Below are 17,122 nucleotides of genomic sequence, written 5' to 3'. Positions count from 1 at the left end.
CCTCCCCTAACCCTGCCCCCCTCCCGGAGGGGGAGCCGCCGGCGGGAGGAGGCGGCCGAGAGCCCCCTCCAGCGTTCACAGGCGGCGCCGGCGGCCGCTCGCCATGGCAGCTGCGCTCGGCTCGGCCGGCGGCGGAGGGAGCGGCAAGTCGCCTCGGCAGAGCCGCAGGTACCCGGGCAGCCCGTGGCGGGGAAAGCAGGAGGAGCCACGACCACCACACTGCTCCGTTGCGCTAACGAGACGGCTCTAGATACCCTCCTCCCCCTCGCGGGCACCAGGAGGGGCGAGCAACGCCCAGGTGCTCGCGGCGTAAGAGAAAGGTGAAAGCAGCCCCGCAGCCGGGGGCGGCCCCGAGGGATGAGCCGGGCCGCGAGGGTGGACAAGCCTCCCTCTCTCCCCCAGCCCCTGCTCCGGGGTGCGGCGGAGCAGGGCCCTGCGCTACCACTGCCCCTTTCCGCGGATTTTGGGGACCATCCGATGTAGAGACGGGTGGTTTCTTTCAGGAACCCTCAGGAGCGCGGGCACCGCACAGGAAGGTGTGTCGTCTTGCCCTTGGAGAGGGGAATAGGCGCTCTCACCTACAGCTGGAAGGCCGTTAAACGAGGTGCATCGTTCAGGAGGAGCCAGGACACGGCCTCAAGGGGTGTATGCATAGTATACCCGTTAATCCCCACCACCACCTTTTCTGCTTTAGGAGCAGGCTGCAGGGATCAACTCTTGATTTGCCAGGGGGCGTCCCTCCGTGCTCATCGTTGTTCCAAGCACTGGCCTGAGGTGCCACAGAAACCAAAGGATTAGGTGTACGGGCCATGTGGTCATGTTCACTGCTATGAGTTAGTAACCTCTATTTTCTTCCTTGTCAGACCACCACAGGTCACAGTATAGTAAAATTTACAAGTAGGAGCAATCAGGGCTTCAAGGGCTGTTGCAAAACAGCATCCACTCAGACAGTGCCAGGGCTGTGCCTTTTTCAAAGTCTCTGTACATTCCTGCAGAGAAGATTTGGAAGTCTAGCAAAAAAGGCTGTCACACCAACATCCAGCATAGTTGTCTGCATACAGCAGCTCTTAAAACACCACTATAATTTGCATAACTGAAGCATTAGAGTGCATATCTCAGAGGCTTTTCCAGTCTTTTACCCCATGTTTCTCAAGGAAGAAGACCTGAGTGGTGCACACAAATGAGTGACATAGGGGAGACACTTCCCATATTTGAATTTTTCTCAGTGACCCAGTGAGAAGCAGTAAACTAGGTGTGTATTTATAAAGTCACCCTTCTGAGCACCTGGCATTTAAAGACCATTTGGGAATCATAGAATGGTAGGGGTTGGAAGGGAACTTTAGAGATCATCTAGTCCAACCCCCCTGTAGAAGCAGGTTCACCTAGATCAGGTTGCATAGGAACATGTCCAGGCCCAGCTACTGTCTCCAGTTTCTAATCACTGGAGGGAACAGAAATTATATGTGAATGAGATATATATATAGGGGTTTTGGTTTTTTTTGTCTAAGCCTTGGCCTTGCTTAATCCCCATAAGACAAATTCCTCTGCTGTCAACAGCAATGCCTCCATGCACAAACACCTCACAACAAATGCCTCAATGCATATGTCAGCTGGCCTTGTTGAGAGTAAGAGAACTTTAATTTTCTTTGAAACCTTAACCAAGATACATAGATTGCTGACTGAAAGGCTAGAAATTGTCTTCAGCTGTCAATACGTGGTAAGATAGTAATTATTGTTATTTTCCCCCAGACTTTTTCCACACAAAATGCACGATCTGCCTGTAGAAGATCAAGAGAAAGATTATGTCGTCATTAGAATAGAATATTTTGCTTGGAAGGGACCTGCCTGACCATAGGAACTGTGGTTAAAAACACTAACATAAAAGATTGCCTTTTTCCCAAACACTTCTTTGTTTCGCAGCAGCAGCATTAACTCTGTTAGGTGCAGTTAGGGTAAGAGCAGCAGTGCAAGGGTCAATTGTAGCATTTAGAATTTCCTGGTGCTTTTTATGTACACTTCCAGATCACTAATGCCTCATTCACACCTAACAAAAGAGTTGCTGTAATCTACATCAAATGAATGAGGTCATCTTCAATGCCTTCCAAGTTTGAGTGACCTTGAAGCATTTCTCAGTACTGAACAGAAGTAACAGGTTGCCCTGCAGCTACTGATTGTTTCTTGCTGAGCTCTAAAAAGCAACAGTCAAATACTATCTTGAACAGTACACATACTGAAACATCGAATATGGTAATATGTTGGAGAATTCTCCGGGAACCAGGAGCCTGCCTGTGTTTGTTTAGTTAACCTTTTCATTCTTGAAACTTTAGACGGATATCTAAAAAGACCCACATGATTACTGTTTTATCAAAAGTCAGTCCTAAGGTCATCTTTCACTCATCCATTCCCATTGATGCTCTCTGCAATTCTTAAGCAGCAATTTTTCACTAAAATACTTCTCTCTTGTGAATTACACGATTGTCTCTTGTGAATTATTACACTTGTCCTGCTCTGACAGGGGGGTTGGACTAGATGATCTTTCGAAGTCCCTTCGAACACTTAAGATTCTGTGATACACATGGAGGCAATTTGCACTCTTTTGATGTGATTGCTAAGGAAATCACTCATCGCTGCTGATAGCTTCCTGTAGTACATGGGGTTACCTTTTTTCCCTGGGGAATTTGGTGTGGAACCAAATAAGAGAATTTGAGAGAAACAGCATTTGCTTTTGAAAAGTTGCTGAAATTAGGAAAATGCTTCTTGTTAGTTCATGTTTCTGAAAGAAAACAGATAAGCTTTGTCAGCATTCACTGACAAAGAAGAGAAGAGCTGGAACTTGATTTCCGATTAAGCAAAACCAAGTTGGCATCATCATTCATGTCTACCTTACTTGATAAGGGACTACCCAAAGGAAAGGAAGGGAAGGAGAGATGTATGTTATAAAGGCTTCTGTCATCTTGAGAGACTGCCTCTGTACGCCTTCAGCACTTTTCCCTCTTAGGAAAGAAATAGCAACAGCTATTATATGATGCAAATACATATCTCTGGAATAAGCCTTCACTTTTTGCAGCTCTCGTGCTGGGATGATTTGCAGATATTTCTTTATTGCCATTTTCTAATGTTTGTTGTGATGTTCTAGAAAGTACACACATATGTAGGTAGTTAAGGCAGAATACCTGCAAAGTCTTATTTTCCCCTGCCATATGGTAACTTGTGTGCCTATCTATGAGCTTTTCCAAACTAAACTATTGGACTCAAACCCCAAGTATTTGGTTTAAGTTCTTTGGTTGGGTTTACACCAGGGTCAGACTAGATTCTTCAGTGGCCCTTCTGGCCTTAAAAATCTAAGCCTCTTTTGTAAACTAGTTTAAAATATGTGTTGAGTTGAAACGTTTTTGTGTGTTTTACTAAGGCAAGAAGCTCAGATTCTGCCTTAACTGAAAACTGTGTATTTCAGCTATGTCTTTTGTTGAGTAGTTCTTTTTCATAAAACATTCCACAGATGTTTTCCCTGGAGCCTGAAATTTTGTTTCAAAGACCCTTTCAGCAAATACTTTCATGCTAGATTTATCAGTGTTCTTGCACAAATGTGGTCTGAGGCTCAATCTTGCAAATCTATGGCATTTGGTTAGTCAGTTTTAGGCTCACTCTCATCTGTCTTAATGTTAACATGTGTTAATTCATCTGTTTTTGCTAATTTCAGTGCAAGAGCATGACAGGATTATCCATGCAGATCATTTCACCATTATTTTTATTACATGTTTCATAGCATATACACTTCCCACCATTTCAGCGGGAACACATTTTTATCCATGTCTTCTCAAAATATTATTACAGTCACCAGTTGTTAAGATTATCATACCACTAGCTCTTCTGGTAAGGTTACTCATGTTGAACTACTATGTCTTTCTCGCTTCTACATCAGAATTCAACAACAAACTATACCTAGAAGCAGTAGTAATGAACAACTTTCATAAGAGAGTATAACACTAACTGTAGATTGTCCTGACTGTTGAGGGAAAAACCAAAGAAAAAACCCAAATATTTAGCCAGTGAGTAAGGGGGTCCATTTCCATTCCCAAACTTCAGGATTTCCATGTGAAAGAGACACTCAACAGTTGAAGCCACTTATGCACTTAGAGCCACCTAATTAAGAGATTTGTTTACTGTTTGCTCTAAGTATAAAATATAATGAATTAAAAGAGAGCCTTTTAATGGAGTATTCAAGTTTCCCCAAGTCCTTAAGTATTTATAGAATGAGAGCTTTTGGGCCTCAAGCTGTTAGAACAAGCCCTTCTCCCTAACCTCAGTCCAAATACCATACAGCATCACCCTTGTTACATGTTATCACATTTATCTTGCATTTGCTTCCTGTTTCAGGATTAACGCCCATGGTGCGTTAGCTGGTGCAATAGTTAATGGGTGAATCATCCCTGAGGCTTCAGAGCTAAAAAGTTTGCTTGAAATTCACAAACAATTGATACTCCTCAAAACTACACAGATCATGTTGGCTTTACTAGCTTCATGCTCAATTTTTCCCCTTCTGCAAATCCAAGAAGGAAGAAAAATGCTCACATTGTAAATGACATTGAGAATTCCAGAGTGTTCATTAATGGACAAAATTATCAACTACTGCAATGTAAATGAAAACATGATTAATAACTTACTATAATTATCAATTCAGTAATCATTTACCAAATTACAAATATCAGAGCCTTCAAGAAGATGGAAGACAAGGAAAAATACAGAGGTTTGTAGTAAAAAAAAAAACCAAAACCCATAAACCAAATATCCCTTTGTTTCATCCATACTGGGGTTTCCTCACCTACAATCCATTTTCACCTTTTCTCCCAAAAGAAGGGAAATGGAACACTGACTATCAGGACAAAATATGTATTCTGTGCCAGTATTTCCATCAGAAACAATGTACCTTTTCTCCATGGTGAAGCGAGAGAGGTGACAACGGAGAGAGACAATATTTGCAGATATGAAAAGATTTCACAAGTCGAGCAACATAAAAACAGGGCTAAAAGAGAGCTGCCTTCTTCCTCAAGTGCCATCGAGCCTGTGATGCAATTTGCTAGGGAGGAATGAAAGCTCAATCTCCCTGGTGAATGTGGCTTTTAAGAAACAACCAATCAAACACATTAATCCTTCAATAATACTTTTGAGAAGAAAACCAAATGTGTTGTTTGAAACAGAAATGTGCCTTCAGAATCGAGAGTAGAGCTCCCAGCACCATAGTTCATTCTCTTCCAGTGCTTTTGTCGTTTTGGACAAACTGTTTATCTGTGAACAGCACCCACAAAGTGATATTTTCCAGGAATACAATGTAACAGAATTCATTTGATGATTTTGAGACCATTTAACACGGTGATGAAAAAGAACCCTTTATGTACCTAAACAAGAATAAAAATGCCACTTCTGCAGCCCCTTGGAATTTATACCATGAGTAAACACAGCTTAAAAGAATCGCATGTCTGAAAACAAGAATCATATAGAACATTTAATATGATTTTAAGCATAATCAAACTTAAGGATTCCCATGAAAATCATAACCATCTTGCTCTCCTTCTCCTCCCTGCCAATATTTTTTGCTGTGATGTCTTGCGAGGGAATAGATCTGGAATGCCTCAGTCTGTCTGAATGAAGCCTTCAGGGGTAATCCCCACTTTAAAGTGGTGGTGAGGGAACCTTACCTAGCGCTCTGTCACATTCAGGATCTCCCACGGGTCCCTTCTAACTTCCTGCTGGAGGATAAACATTTTATTTCATGACAGCTAGTTACAACAGGTGCCTTAATTACAATCTTCTCCACTGTCATATTCTTCTTTCAATTTTTAGAACGCCTAAATCTGACTGGAGGGAGCAACTGTAAAAGCTGTCAAAGCAAACATCAATTCAGCATACGATTTTGCTATTTCAGAATGCAGCCTCTGAAATTATCCCCTTCCTAAATGTCAGACCAGAAGCCAGGTCTTCTAAGGGTGGTAATTTATTTGCTTCCCATGTGTGAAACAGCAGAGCGAAGAGAAGCGAGGCCATCTATTTTCTGTCTGGGTTTAATATCATTAATGAAATTCCTTCTTCAAAAGCGATCTGCGAAACTTTCTGCTCAGATAGTGAAAGGTATTAAATAATTTACAGAAATAATGCTTCACTGTAGAAAGCTTAGTGAGATCTGCATAATTTATGTTTAATGAAATCAAATAATCAAATGATTAGAGACTTGAAGAGCATTTATTTTCCTGCTTATTATCTTTTATCCACTGCAGTTATTTTTCTCAGACATAAAATTCCAATGAATGAAAATGAAACAGCCCCTCTAAAAAGTACAACTCAAACAAACATAATATGAAGCATCATTTCCACTGTGCTGATGAGAAAAGTCATCTGCAATGACATAGCCCACTCTCTGCTATAGTCAACTTTCAAATCAGGAAGGAAAATTGTCCTTAAAGGTCAGGTAAAGTAAGTGTACATTTTGTCTTCTGGCCACTTGCTGACGATGATAGGCAAAAGTGTTGGTGGTGTTCTCCCTACAAATGCATTAGCTAGGCTGGCACCATCAAAAACCTCATTTCATTTCTGCCTCTGGAGCAACATAGGCTCTGCCTGTGAGTTTTAAGTGTTTTAAGTTTTAACCTGGATGCATACTGCCCTGGTTCCTGGGTTCTCACACTGACAGGTGGACAGGGAAAAGGTTTTGCTTACACTTTCTTTATTTTCTGAGATGCATGCTACAGACAAATGTCATACAAGTTTTTTCCATGCCCAGTTTTTTCCCCTCTTAATATATTAATTTATTGCCATTGCTTCCAATCAGATAATTTTCCCATTCCACCCAAGAGAAAAAAAGCACCCTTATGTCTGTTACTACTAGTGGGTTTTTTTCCTGTTTCCTCAGGAAGCAGTCTACAGATCATGTGTGCCTGCATTCCCTTCAGCATTAGGGTGTTCCATAGTGTCTCAGTTTATTGTACACTTTTCAACTTTGTAAATATTTCAATTGTGAGATTCACTGCTTGCTGTGACAATGAAACACAGAAAGCGATCATTTCTGGTTTATCTTTAGGATAGACTTGTCCTTTAAAAAGATATTAATTGTTATTTGCAATAGAACCAAAAAGAAAAAAAATCTTAGTTTTGAAATCAGATATCTATTAAACTCATGTTCATTTTGAAATAACTGGATTGACTTCGCTCTGCTGAATTACAATGAGCTTAACCAGAATAGTTCCCAATAAATGTTTTAAAGCACCAGGAGTTTTAATAATAGCACGTGCTAAATTTAACCATTTCCTTATAATAAAGATGCCTCTCATAGCTCATGCTTTTAAATTCTGAAATCCATTATTTTCTTTGATATTTCCAATTGCTTTGCCAGCACCTGTTTAGTTTGTTCCCTCTGCAGCCTCTCTGCTGTTGTTGACAACACTGGGTACTGCACATTTGTACCCTGCCCTATATCCCTCTGGCACTGGGGAGGAAAACTTAATCCCTATTTCTTCCTGTAATCTCTCCTCCTAAAGACGCAGATCCATAACAAAGGAGCTGTGGTTCTCCTAAAACGGCCCAAGCATGAAAACGTTTTAATCTTCTACTAGGGAAAGCCAGAGAGGCTCCCCTCGTGCATTGCTTTCTGCTGCACTTTGAGCCTTTGTGTAAGTTACTAAAATTCAGCATTTCAGCTTTGCTACATTTGAATACGTGAAAAATCCATTGGTGCCTACAAAATGGTACAGAGGAAAAAAGGAAAGAACATTTTATTATGTTTCATTTGCTTATCTGTTCCTCCTTTGTCTTTTATTTTGAATATACATTATGCTCAAGTATCAAGATAGGAAAACATTTCTTCCTCCTTCTCAGGCCCCAGAGCAAACATCTACATGAATGTCAGCTCTGAGGTACGTTTTTATATGAAAGGATTTCTGTTCCAGTTCATCCTCTACAACTTGGGTGAAGAATTATTTGAATCTCATCAATCCCTCTGCAAATATACATCATGAGGAGATCCTGATCTGTACAAACAAAACCAGAGAGGGAAAAAGCAAAGAGAAAGGTGCCATAATGAAGGAGGCAAATAAATAGCCACATGAAGCCTGATCCAAGAACCAGGTGTGTAACAGGAGATACAGTAAAGGAGCCTGAGGGAAAGAACACAATAAATGGGACAAATGCAGAGTGATGCTTTCCTTAGCCTACTCTCTGTTTCTGACAACTGAGGATTTATGGGCTTCTGGAGAAAGCAGTTTCCTCAGAAGCACCTTGCTTATTAACCATTCACACTACTCCTAAATAATTGGTCCAATTCTCTTTTTTTACTTCAACAAATCCATAAGAAATTAGTTTTATGCTTTAATCATGTATCAAAAAAGAAAAGTTCTTGTTGGTTTTTAATATCCTGTCCAATACTTTATTTGGATAGCATTTGATCTGGTGTTATGAGAAAGTGAATTGGTCTCTACTCTCCTACATTCACACCGTGTAGGTATCTGTCCTACATCCCTTGGACATGTTACTTTTCCAATCTGAAGAGCCCTAACCCCTTTGGTTTCACCTCAGATGGCTGCACTGCACACTAACTTCTCACCTCTTTCTCAATCTTTCTACTTATGCTCTATTCCAGTTCTGACACTGGCACCAGGACTGCTTGTGCAGTCACAGCAGAGGTGCACAGACGCTTACACAGAACAGCCCTGGCAGCAGCAACTGCAGCACCTGCTGCTGCTCAAGTCCCTCCTTAGGAAGGAATTCTTAAAAGGAAACCCAGCCTGAAGCATTCAGGGTTAGCCTTTTTCCAACCAAAGCAATCGTTCTCTTCCACCATAATTACAGCAGTACCAGAGAAGTGTAGGGGTTGGGGAAAAATAAATTATGATTTTTAGGCAATCGGATAAGAGCTCGTTTGTGTGTTTGAAGTTGGGGATGTTAATCACAAGTCCAGGTGATTTATTGTCCAGAAGTTCATTTCTTTTTTCAAGTTGTTTAAATTGTAATTGTCCTTTTTGTAAGAAAAAAAATCCACTGGCACCTGGATGAGAAGAAAAATAGACCTACAAAATGTACCAACTGAAAGCAGACTGTCTTTTCTCTAGGACTAGCAAGGGACTCTGGTTCCAGCACATCAAACACTACAGACATGATGGCTGAAAAATGAGGACAAAAACTATCTACTGCACTTATGTCAGGATCTGTAAAATGTTCGTAAATGTTTATTTAGAAAACAGAAGTCACAGTGGCCAACTACTCCGAGCTCTGTTTCATGATTAGGTGTATGAGGGATGTGAGGTGTCCAGTTCCAGCAGCCTGGAGGTTTGGGCTGAGACTTTTTATATGTAGCTTCATTTGGGGGTGGCAGGGAAAAGGAAAGTTCATTTATTTTCCCCAATGATAATAAATACTGCGTGACAAGATTGTAATAGCAATGAGGGTAATTAAGATTTAGTCTTCTCAGATTTCATCTTTTTTTCCAGTTAACCATTTTTTAACTTTCCACTCCTTATCACACTGTCAGTTCCAACAACGTCTTAAAACTTTTACTCATTTTAAGGACAGGAATCCACATTTTTGTGTTAACACAGAGCTTTGGGAGCTCATCCACACAGCCACTGTTCCTCTTCACTTCCTGCCAGAAGCTGACAGGCAACCCCTGAATGAAAATTTCCTCTTTATCCTGCAGATGACAAAGGGTGGCAGGTTTGTAGTGGGCAAGGAGAAAGTAGCTACTGTCTGATTCTACAACGAGGCGTTTATTTATAGGTTCATTCAGCCTTTTTAATGACGGAAGAAACAAAGGAAAAACAGGTTAAGTATGTACCAACTTAACACTCCCCCTTTCTCTATTTTCTTTCTCTGGGGTTGCAAGAGACAGTTCTCAAGACAAAACTAGCTGCTCTGTGCACAGGCTTCCAGTAAAGGGAAGTTACAGGTTAACACTCTGCCTATGAAACGGTTCTGTCAAGAAACGACCTCTCCAAAAGTGAAGTAGCAAACTTCCCCAGTGCAAGCCTATGGCACTCTAATATTCAACTGTGTCTCATCTCCATCTACTGGCCAGAGGACACTTCAGCTAGAGCACAGAACTGGTGAAATATAATCACAGCATCCACATACTTCTTCAAACTATTGACAAAAAGTAGCAATTTTGGGTTGGATTCCCACTCATCCCATAATACCAACTCCTAAACAGACAAAACTCCACTGTAAAAAGATCTCTTGGCATTTTATTCTCAGATATTTCAAAATGGTGCTGTTGCAGTTTAAGTAATCCAGGTAAGGTTAGCTTCCCTGATTCAAGATCCTGTTTTATGATCATACATTTCACTAGTCTGAATCCAAAATGTTAATTTTATTCCAAGCTTTTTTGGCTGGAAGATTAACATCACTTTTTAAGACAGTATATGAACTGAATATTATCTGTTACTAACTGAATACTGTTACAGCAAATCTTAAGGACCATACAGTTATTAAGGAACAACATTTTGTTAACAGCACATGGCACATGAAAAAAACCCATACTTCACATCTATTTAAAATATTTTTTTCTAAAGTAGCAATAGAAAGTTAAGACACATTTAATGTAGGACTAGACTAGTAAGCTGAAGAAATATCCCCCTTCTTTTTTTCCTCCTTCCCTACCCTCAGAAGACACTGGCCATCCACAAAAAGCAGCAAGCAGTGGTAATGGTGTTGGCAAAGTGAGAGACAAGTAAGCACCTTCTCAGCAAAACAGACTGAACTTGTAACTGCTGTCAGTCTAACTCGGGAAAGCTTCACTATTCACCACTGAGTAATGGTCCCCTGGGGAGCATCTACAAACATGCATCCTTCCCACTTTTCTGGAAGAAACTTCTAAGATTCCACTCCAGCAACTAGTATTGCTCATCTGGTGCCTCAGGAAGGTTTTGAACCTCCTGTGCTAGCAGAAACACACACCACCACATCCTCCAAAAAATCCTAAATGCTTAAGGAATTTACTGCCTGCTGTTTTCAGTATCTATCCCTAAATAAGTGAAACTCCACTACCAGTACTTGTGTCCATCCAGTGTTATATTAGCTTAAGTTATTTGTAAACCCAAGAGTGGTACCAACACTGAGGCTGTTTAGTCTGGAGGAGACTGAGGGGTGATCTTATTAACATTTATAAATATCTAAAGGGTGGGTGTAAGGAGGTTGGGACATCCCTTTTTTTATATAGTAGATAATAACAAGACAAGGGGTAATGGGATGAAGCTGGAACACAAAAAGTTCTACTTAAACACAAGAAAAACCTATTTCACTGTTCAGGTGACGGAGCCCTGGCACAGGCTGCCCAGAGGGGTTGTGGAGTCTCCTTCCTCGGAGGTCTTCAAGACCCGCCTGGACATGTTCCTATGTGACCTGATATAGGTGAACCTGCTTCTGTAGGGGGGCTGGACTAGATGATCTCTAAAAGTCTCTTTCAACCCCTACCCTTCTGTGATTCTATGAACGTTAAAATCAAAATCCATTTTGATTTCATTGGTTTAGCAACCACAAAAATTCCCTGCACCTGAATCAAGGTCACATGCAGCCTCTGGAGTCAGAATGCAAAAATCAAAGTCGACTTAAACGTATTAGATCCTATCTTACTTTCTTAAAAACATACAGAGACAATTCCATCACTGGTCTGAAAGAGAGTGATTAGAAAAGAACTAGCAAGAAACAGTCAAAACCCACTCCCCAGAGCAGGAACGGCCATTGTCTCTAGAGGAAAGAGGTGAATTTCACACTACCTCCAGCCTTACAAGAGTTCTGGGAGAGCATCACCCCAGGCTACCACTCCCAGGCTGATTTCCTAAACAGAGTCAGAATAGCCAAGAGGCAATGTAGTTTCCTCCCTTATCACATAATTGAGAAGATCAGAGTCAATTCTGTCAGACAAATCTGTGAACTCAGGAACAAATGTAAAAACCAAACATTTGGGTTTCATGGGCTGTGAAGAAACAAGGCACTGGCTTTGAAAAGCAAATACTCTGATATAGGAAAAACTGTTCCAAAGCTCAAGAGATAAACCCAGGTTTCTATTGGAACAACTGTTCTGTTGACCTTAGCATTCTGTATTCAGAGATAGCAAACAAGTCAGCTTTCTCATCTCCTGAATGGGTCTCTGCTCCTCACATCTCTCCTTGTCAGAACAGATGCTGTAGAAACCTTTTGCTGAACTAAGAGCAAACCAAAGGTATGGCTTTGAGGGCTCTATAGCAATGTGCAACACCTCAGGTCAGTAAAATTTCCTAAGAGCTGACATAAGGAGGCAGCAGAGCCACAGTGACTTTTAAATAAGTTTTTTTTTTTTAATGGGCTGATTCCTGGGAGTAGGAAAATAATAGATTCCAGGAAATTAAGATGTTTTTGATTAGTTGCCTTACAGAACAGCTATGGAGGCTATCCAATGAGCCACTGAACTGCCAACAATAAACACAACCCCAGGAACTACTCAAGACACTAACAATTTCTCATCTATCAGCACCTAGTCAAACACTTCCTCATGACAAAACATATCATCTGTTTTCCTTCACTGAACAGAGTTGCAGACAATTATTTAGGTACAACCTTGTAACAGGTATCCAGTATCAGGCGAGATGAATCCTGTGGCTTTTATCCAATATTAAGCCTGTACCTCTGAAGACTCACAGATGTTCAGCTGTCTTGAGAGATGTTCTTTCTTGTGTATAAACATCATGAAAAAAAAAAGCAAAAGACTTCTACAAGACAGCAGCTTAGATCCTGTTCACTGCTTCTCAGAAGACAACAAATGCATTTTTTGGAATTTAAGAGACCATTAAGCCCCATACTATTAAATACAATTGTCTAGGTTTGCAAAATAAAGAGTGGATTCAATGATTAAGCAGCAAAGGCCAAGGCTGCTCCCCAAAAATGCACTTTGAAGTGGTTTATTTCGAAGTTTGAAAAGAAAAAAATATATTGGGTGGGAAATATTTGCTTTCTGTATTCTTTTTAATACCACTTCACTGTGTTTGGGAGCCTCAGCGTATGTGTGCACCCCTGCAGACGCCAAAGCTCTGGTTCAAAAGCCCAAAGCCACTGCGTACCCAATGCCATACCTGCATACACAGAGTCATTATGAAATTCATCTTCATCTAAAATCCCAACTGTGCAACATGCCTGACACACATGTACTCCACACATGAGACTGAAAGATCTAGCTGCGTAGAGAACAGATAAGGTTTGGCACAAGTGCTCTATGCTGGGGAATACCAGCCCTTGCATTCAGCATTCCTAAAGTCTCTACAGGGAAAAGGCAGTGACATGATGCCATGGTAGTACACAGACCCCGTGCCAAAGAACACGTCAACAACTCACTTTCTTACACAGATTTTGCACATGACTCTCAGAGAAATCTTGTAGACAAGGCCAGGCAACGGATGCTAGACGTTCACCTTCATTAATATCTTTCACAAACAGGCTAGAACTGCAACAAAACCCAAGTTGCTTCACTGTCAAAACAATAACAAAGGAGTTGGGAACTCACCTACACCTTCAGGAGATAAGTTACTTCTGAAAGCAACATTCACTACTGCTAGTTACTATTGTATCACAGAATGGTAGTGGTTGGAAGGGACCTCTAAGGATCCCCTAGTCCAACTCCCCTGCTAAAGCAGATAATATGTTTAAAAGAGGTAATGGAACTACAGTACTGGAACACTGTGTCCAAAGCATGGGGAACTTTGTTTTGTTGCTACCAACTCCAACTTTGAATGCTTCTGCTTGGATGTCTGAGGTGGCTTCAGTACCTCTTTGTTCTGCCAAAGCAGAGCACTGCCATTGTTTGCAGAGCTCTTTAAGCTACATCAGGTTCATCTCTTACCAAATGTAATGGCTGAGCACTTTGATAAACCATGACTGGAGTTTTAGTGTGGAAAAAAAAAAGGTTCAAATAAAACTACAACTCTCCCCACATCAGTTCCAGAGTTAAGTTTCCTTCAGCACCTTCCTAAGGACCACTTTTCATTTTTTGATAGCTGCAGATACACTATTCTACTAGATTTTGGGCAACAGGACTGCAGTGCTGAAGATCAAGAACAGTCGACTACTTAAAAATCCTGTACTGTAAGTATCAATGAAGGAACCCGAAAAGCTAAGATTAGTGATTCAGACAAGGGGAGCACGGTTTTTAAAGCCTGTGAGAGTTGAGAAAGATGCTATGGAAGTTTTCAGATGAACCCTGACAAGTTCAGTGAAGACAGGCAAGACAAGGCCTCCAGGTACTCCCTGGAAGGGACCTACCTGTCAGGTGACTCACTTTGTGCCCTTTCCTTTGAGAAAATGACTGTTAACAAGGTAGAAGCAACCACACAAAGTTGCTCTGACTCTGACACATAGAGCAACCCCATCTGCCGGTTCTCTTTGTTCTCATTTACTTGGACTGAAAGGAACGAAAGAAGATTAAAGTTGGTCCATCAGGAGAGCACACAGAGAGCCACAGCTGATGCCGTTTCAGGGAAATACCATTTGTGCTACTGTTTTCTTCATCTAGTTCTAGTCCAAAGAAGGGGGCAAAAAAACCCCCAAATATTCTAAGCCTGAAGCTTTTAGAAAAAAAAATACAGTATGTGATGCAGCAGTGGCACAGGCTGCCCAAGGGGTTGTGGAGTCTCCTTCCTTGGAGGTCTTGAAGACCCACCTGAACATGTTCCTATGCAACCTGATCTAGGTGAACCTGCTTCTGCAGGGGGATTGGACTAGACAATCTCTAAAGGTCCCTTCCAACCCCTACCATTCTATGATATGCAAGCTGCAGGGAAAACGCTTTAAAATGAGGGGAAATTAAAATTAAGAGTACTTTAAAAAAACCCACCACAAACAAGAATGATGACAGACTGATGACTTAGCCCAACTTTCGTAATCAGGACCAGTGCTTGAGATTACTGACCTGGCTTAGTGTAACAAAATATCTACTGAAGCGGTTTCCACTTTTGTAAATACTGCTAGTCTCTTATTTACAGAAATTCAAGCATTCAGACATCTGGAAAATGAATTGTTAAGGATTAGATACCAGAATCGTGAGAGAATAACTGTTTCAGCTGCTTTAAACAGACTACATTGCCAGCCCCTGTGGTTAAGGCAGTTGGTTTCCCAAACAATTGGATACGACGATCCTGGGCTGGTTTTTGTACACTTCATTCTGTACCCGGGTTTGGGTTTTTTGAAACATTTCCAAAAGGCAAAACTAAGTTTATTCTTTAGTAAGAGGAATTTATGACACAAAATGCTATGTCTTTTCTTGTTACCAGGGAAGAAAGCTTACCCTCTCTCCGAAAAGATCTGACTATTGAGATCAACTTGAAGAACGCTTCAGTAAACAACTGAGGTTGTTAAAGATCAATATTAAAGATCAATGCATATACTAACATCTTCAAAGTAACAGAATGCCACAACTTCACTCACCTTTGTCAGAAATCAGATGCTCTACGCTTATGTTTGCTGCCACGTTAGCTGGTAAACCAAGTTTTGCTCAGGCAGTACCAAAACTTTGGTTCTTTTCAGGTCAATATGATTTTTTAAAAGAAAACACAGACTACTGTAACAGTACTGCCGGCTGACAGATCATGTTGCACATTTGCTGCTGGAACAATGCTACATTTGAGAAGTTATGAAATGCAATTGCATCTGAACATGAAAAAACATTTTCAAGTCAAGATCTGTAAATTTACTGTCATAAAAGGAATGCCATTAAGTTTCCATTCTACATACCTGGGTGAAAAATTTGTTAAAAAGTCAAGAAACAAAAATGCATAAAATCTGCAGTAGGCAACAATATACAAAGTTTCAAATACAAAAGTTTGTCACTTGCATCTTTTCACAGGGGAAATGAAAAAGAACCACACATCACTGAACTTCTACACAAGCTGCTTGTGTTTCAATGTCATTTATTGAGGAGTGAATGAGATACTGTCAGACATGCCAAAGAGACTTCACATTCAAGGGCTGGAAGCTGAACAGCTTTCCTCATTGAGTCACTGTACAAGTTGTTTTTGGGAATCGGAAAGTGCGATCAATGAGGTCTTCATGCTCTATGTTTGTCTTCAGTTGTTCATCTTTTGATCTACTAACTTGTTGGGCAGAAGGACGCTTTCTACCCTACAAAGACTCACACTCCAATTAATACAATTAACACTAGATGTAGAGAAACGTTTATCTGTTATAACGTACATCTACTGATGAAGATCTTAAAGCTGTTTCTTAATTCATTATGTCTAATGAGAAAAATTCAACTTGTTTCCCTTTCACCATCGTATGGATGGCTTATACTGTTAGAAAAATACTCTTCAGTGCTATTGTAGGGTTTACAGGAAACTTCTTCCGTGTTGTGGGATAGAAACCGATTTCAACATCGTCCTGAAAGAATGCTTCTTCCTGCTGCCGCTGCCACTGCCCGTAGGTTGCAGAAGAATGGCCTACACGCACTACAGTTCTGGTTTTACTCAAAAAAGAAACAAAAGAAACCTAAACAATAGGGTAAACGTTTATTTGGAGTTAGTTTTCTTGCAGATGATAATTAAGGCCCTTCAAGCAGAGTTCAGGAGCTCCTGTATGGCTGCCTGTTGATCTGCATTGAGCTGTGATATGCATTCTGTCCACAGTCCTCCAGATGTCTAGAAAACAAATGAGAAGTTGTCTTTATGCAGGCTGGCAAGCTTGTGAGGCACACATTACACTTTCATGTCTTTGCAAAGCTCAGTATTCACTGGGTTTATTCCTGTAATACCTATCTCAAAGAGAGCAAACTGAAATCTTCAGTTATCCACGGTCCTGCATAGGTTCAACTAGAGAGGCTCTAACTGGGTAAATGGAAACCCCCACTTTACTGCCCCTCAGTATACACAGCCCTTGGCTGGGACTTGAGCTTTGAAAGCCACCATCAGCAAGGGTTGGTTCTAGTGGTACCAAAAAATGCTGAAAATTATAAAAAGGTTGGGGAAAAAAGTATTTACTCAGTTATCAATAGAAGCTGGAAGCAACTGGCACCCTGCTAACTGTAGAAGTACAGGACAGGTAAAAAAACCCAAATTGCAGGTGATTAGCTGTAGGCCTGTAGATTGGCTTCTGCGATAGCAGCGTACTTCAAGTAAATTAAAAA

The 17,122-nt window shown here is 40.9% G+C and overlaps 1 protein-coding gene across 1 annotated transcript in view; it reads right to left on the bottom strand.

Annotated features, from left to right (window-relative positions):
- Window positions 1-15,894: 15,894 nt before the first annotated feature.
- The window catches only part of IPO5 (importin 5), a 45,207-nt gene continuing 43,979 nt past the window's right edge, over window positions 15,895-17,122 (bottom strand). Inside the window, exon 26 of the mRNA XM_061996127.1 lies at window positions 15,895-16,637. Coding sequence (XP_061852111.1) covers window positions 16,551-16,637 — 87 coding nt within the window. The 3' untranslated portion in view covers window positions 15,895-16,550. The remainder of the gene's footprint in view (window positions 16,638-17,122) is intronic.

The sequence above is a fragment of the Colius striatus genome, chromosome 1 (assembly GCF_028858725.1).
Source record: "Colius striatus isolate bColStr4 chromosome 1, bColStr4.1.hap1, whole genome shotgun sequence".
NCBI lineage: Eukaryota > Metazoa > Chordata > Aves > Coliiformes > Coliidae > Colius > Colius striatus.
The sequence above is the reverse complement of the archived record's forward strand: the minus strand, read 5'-3'. Positions and strand labels throughout refer to the sequence as shown.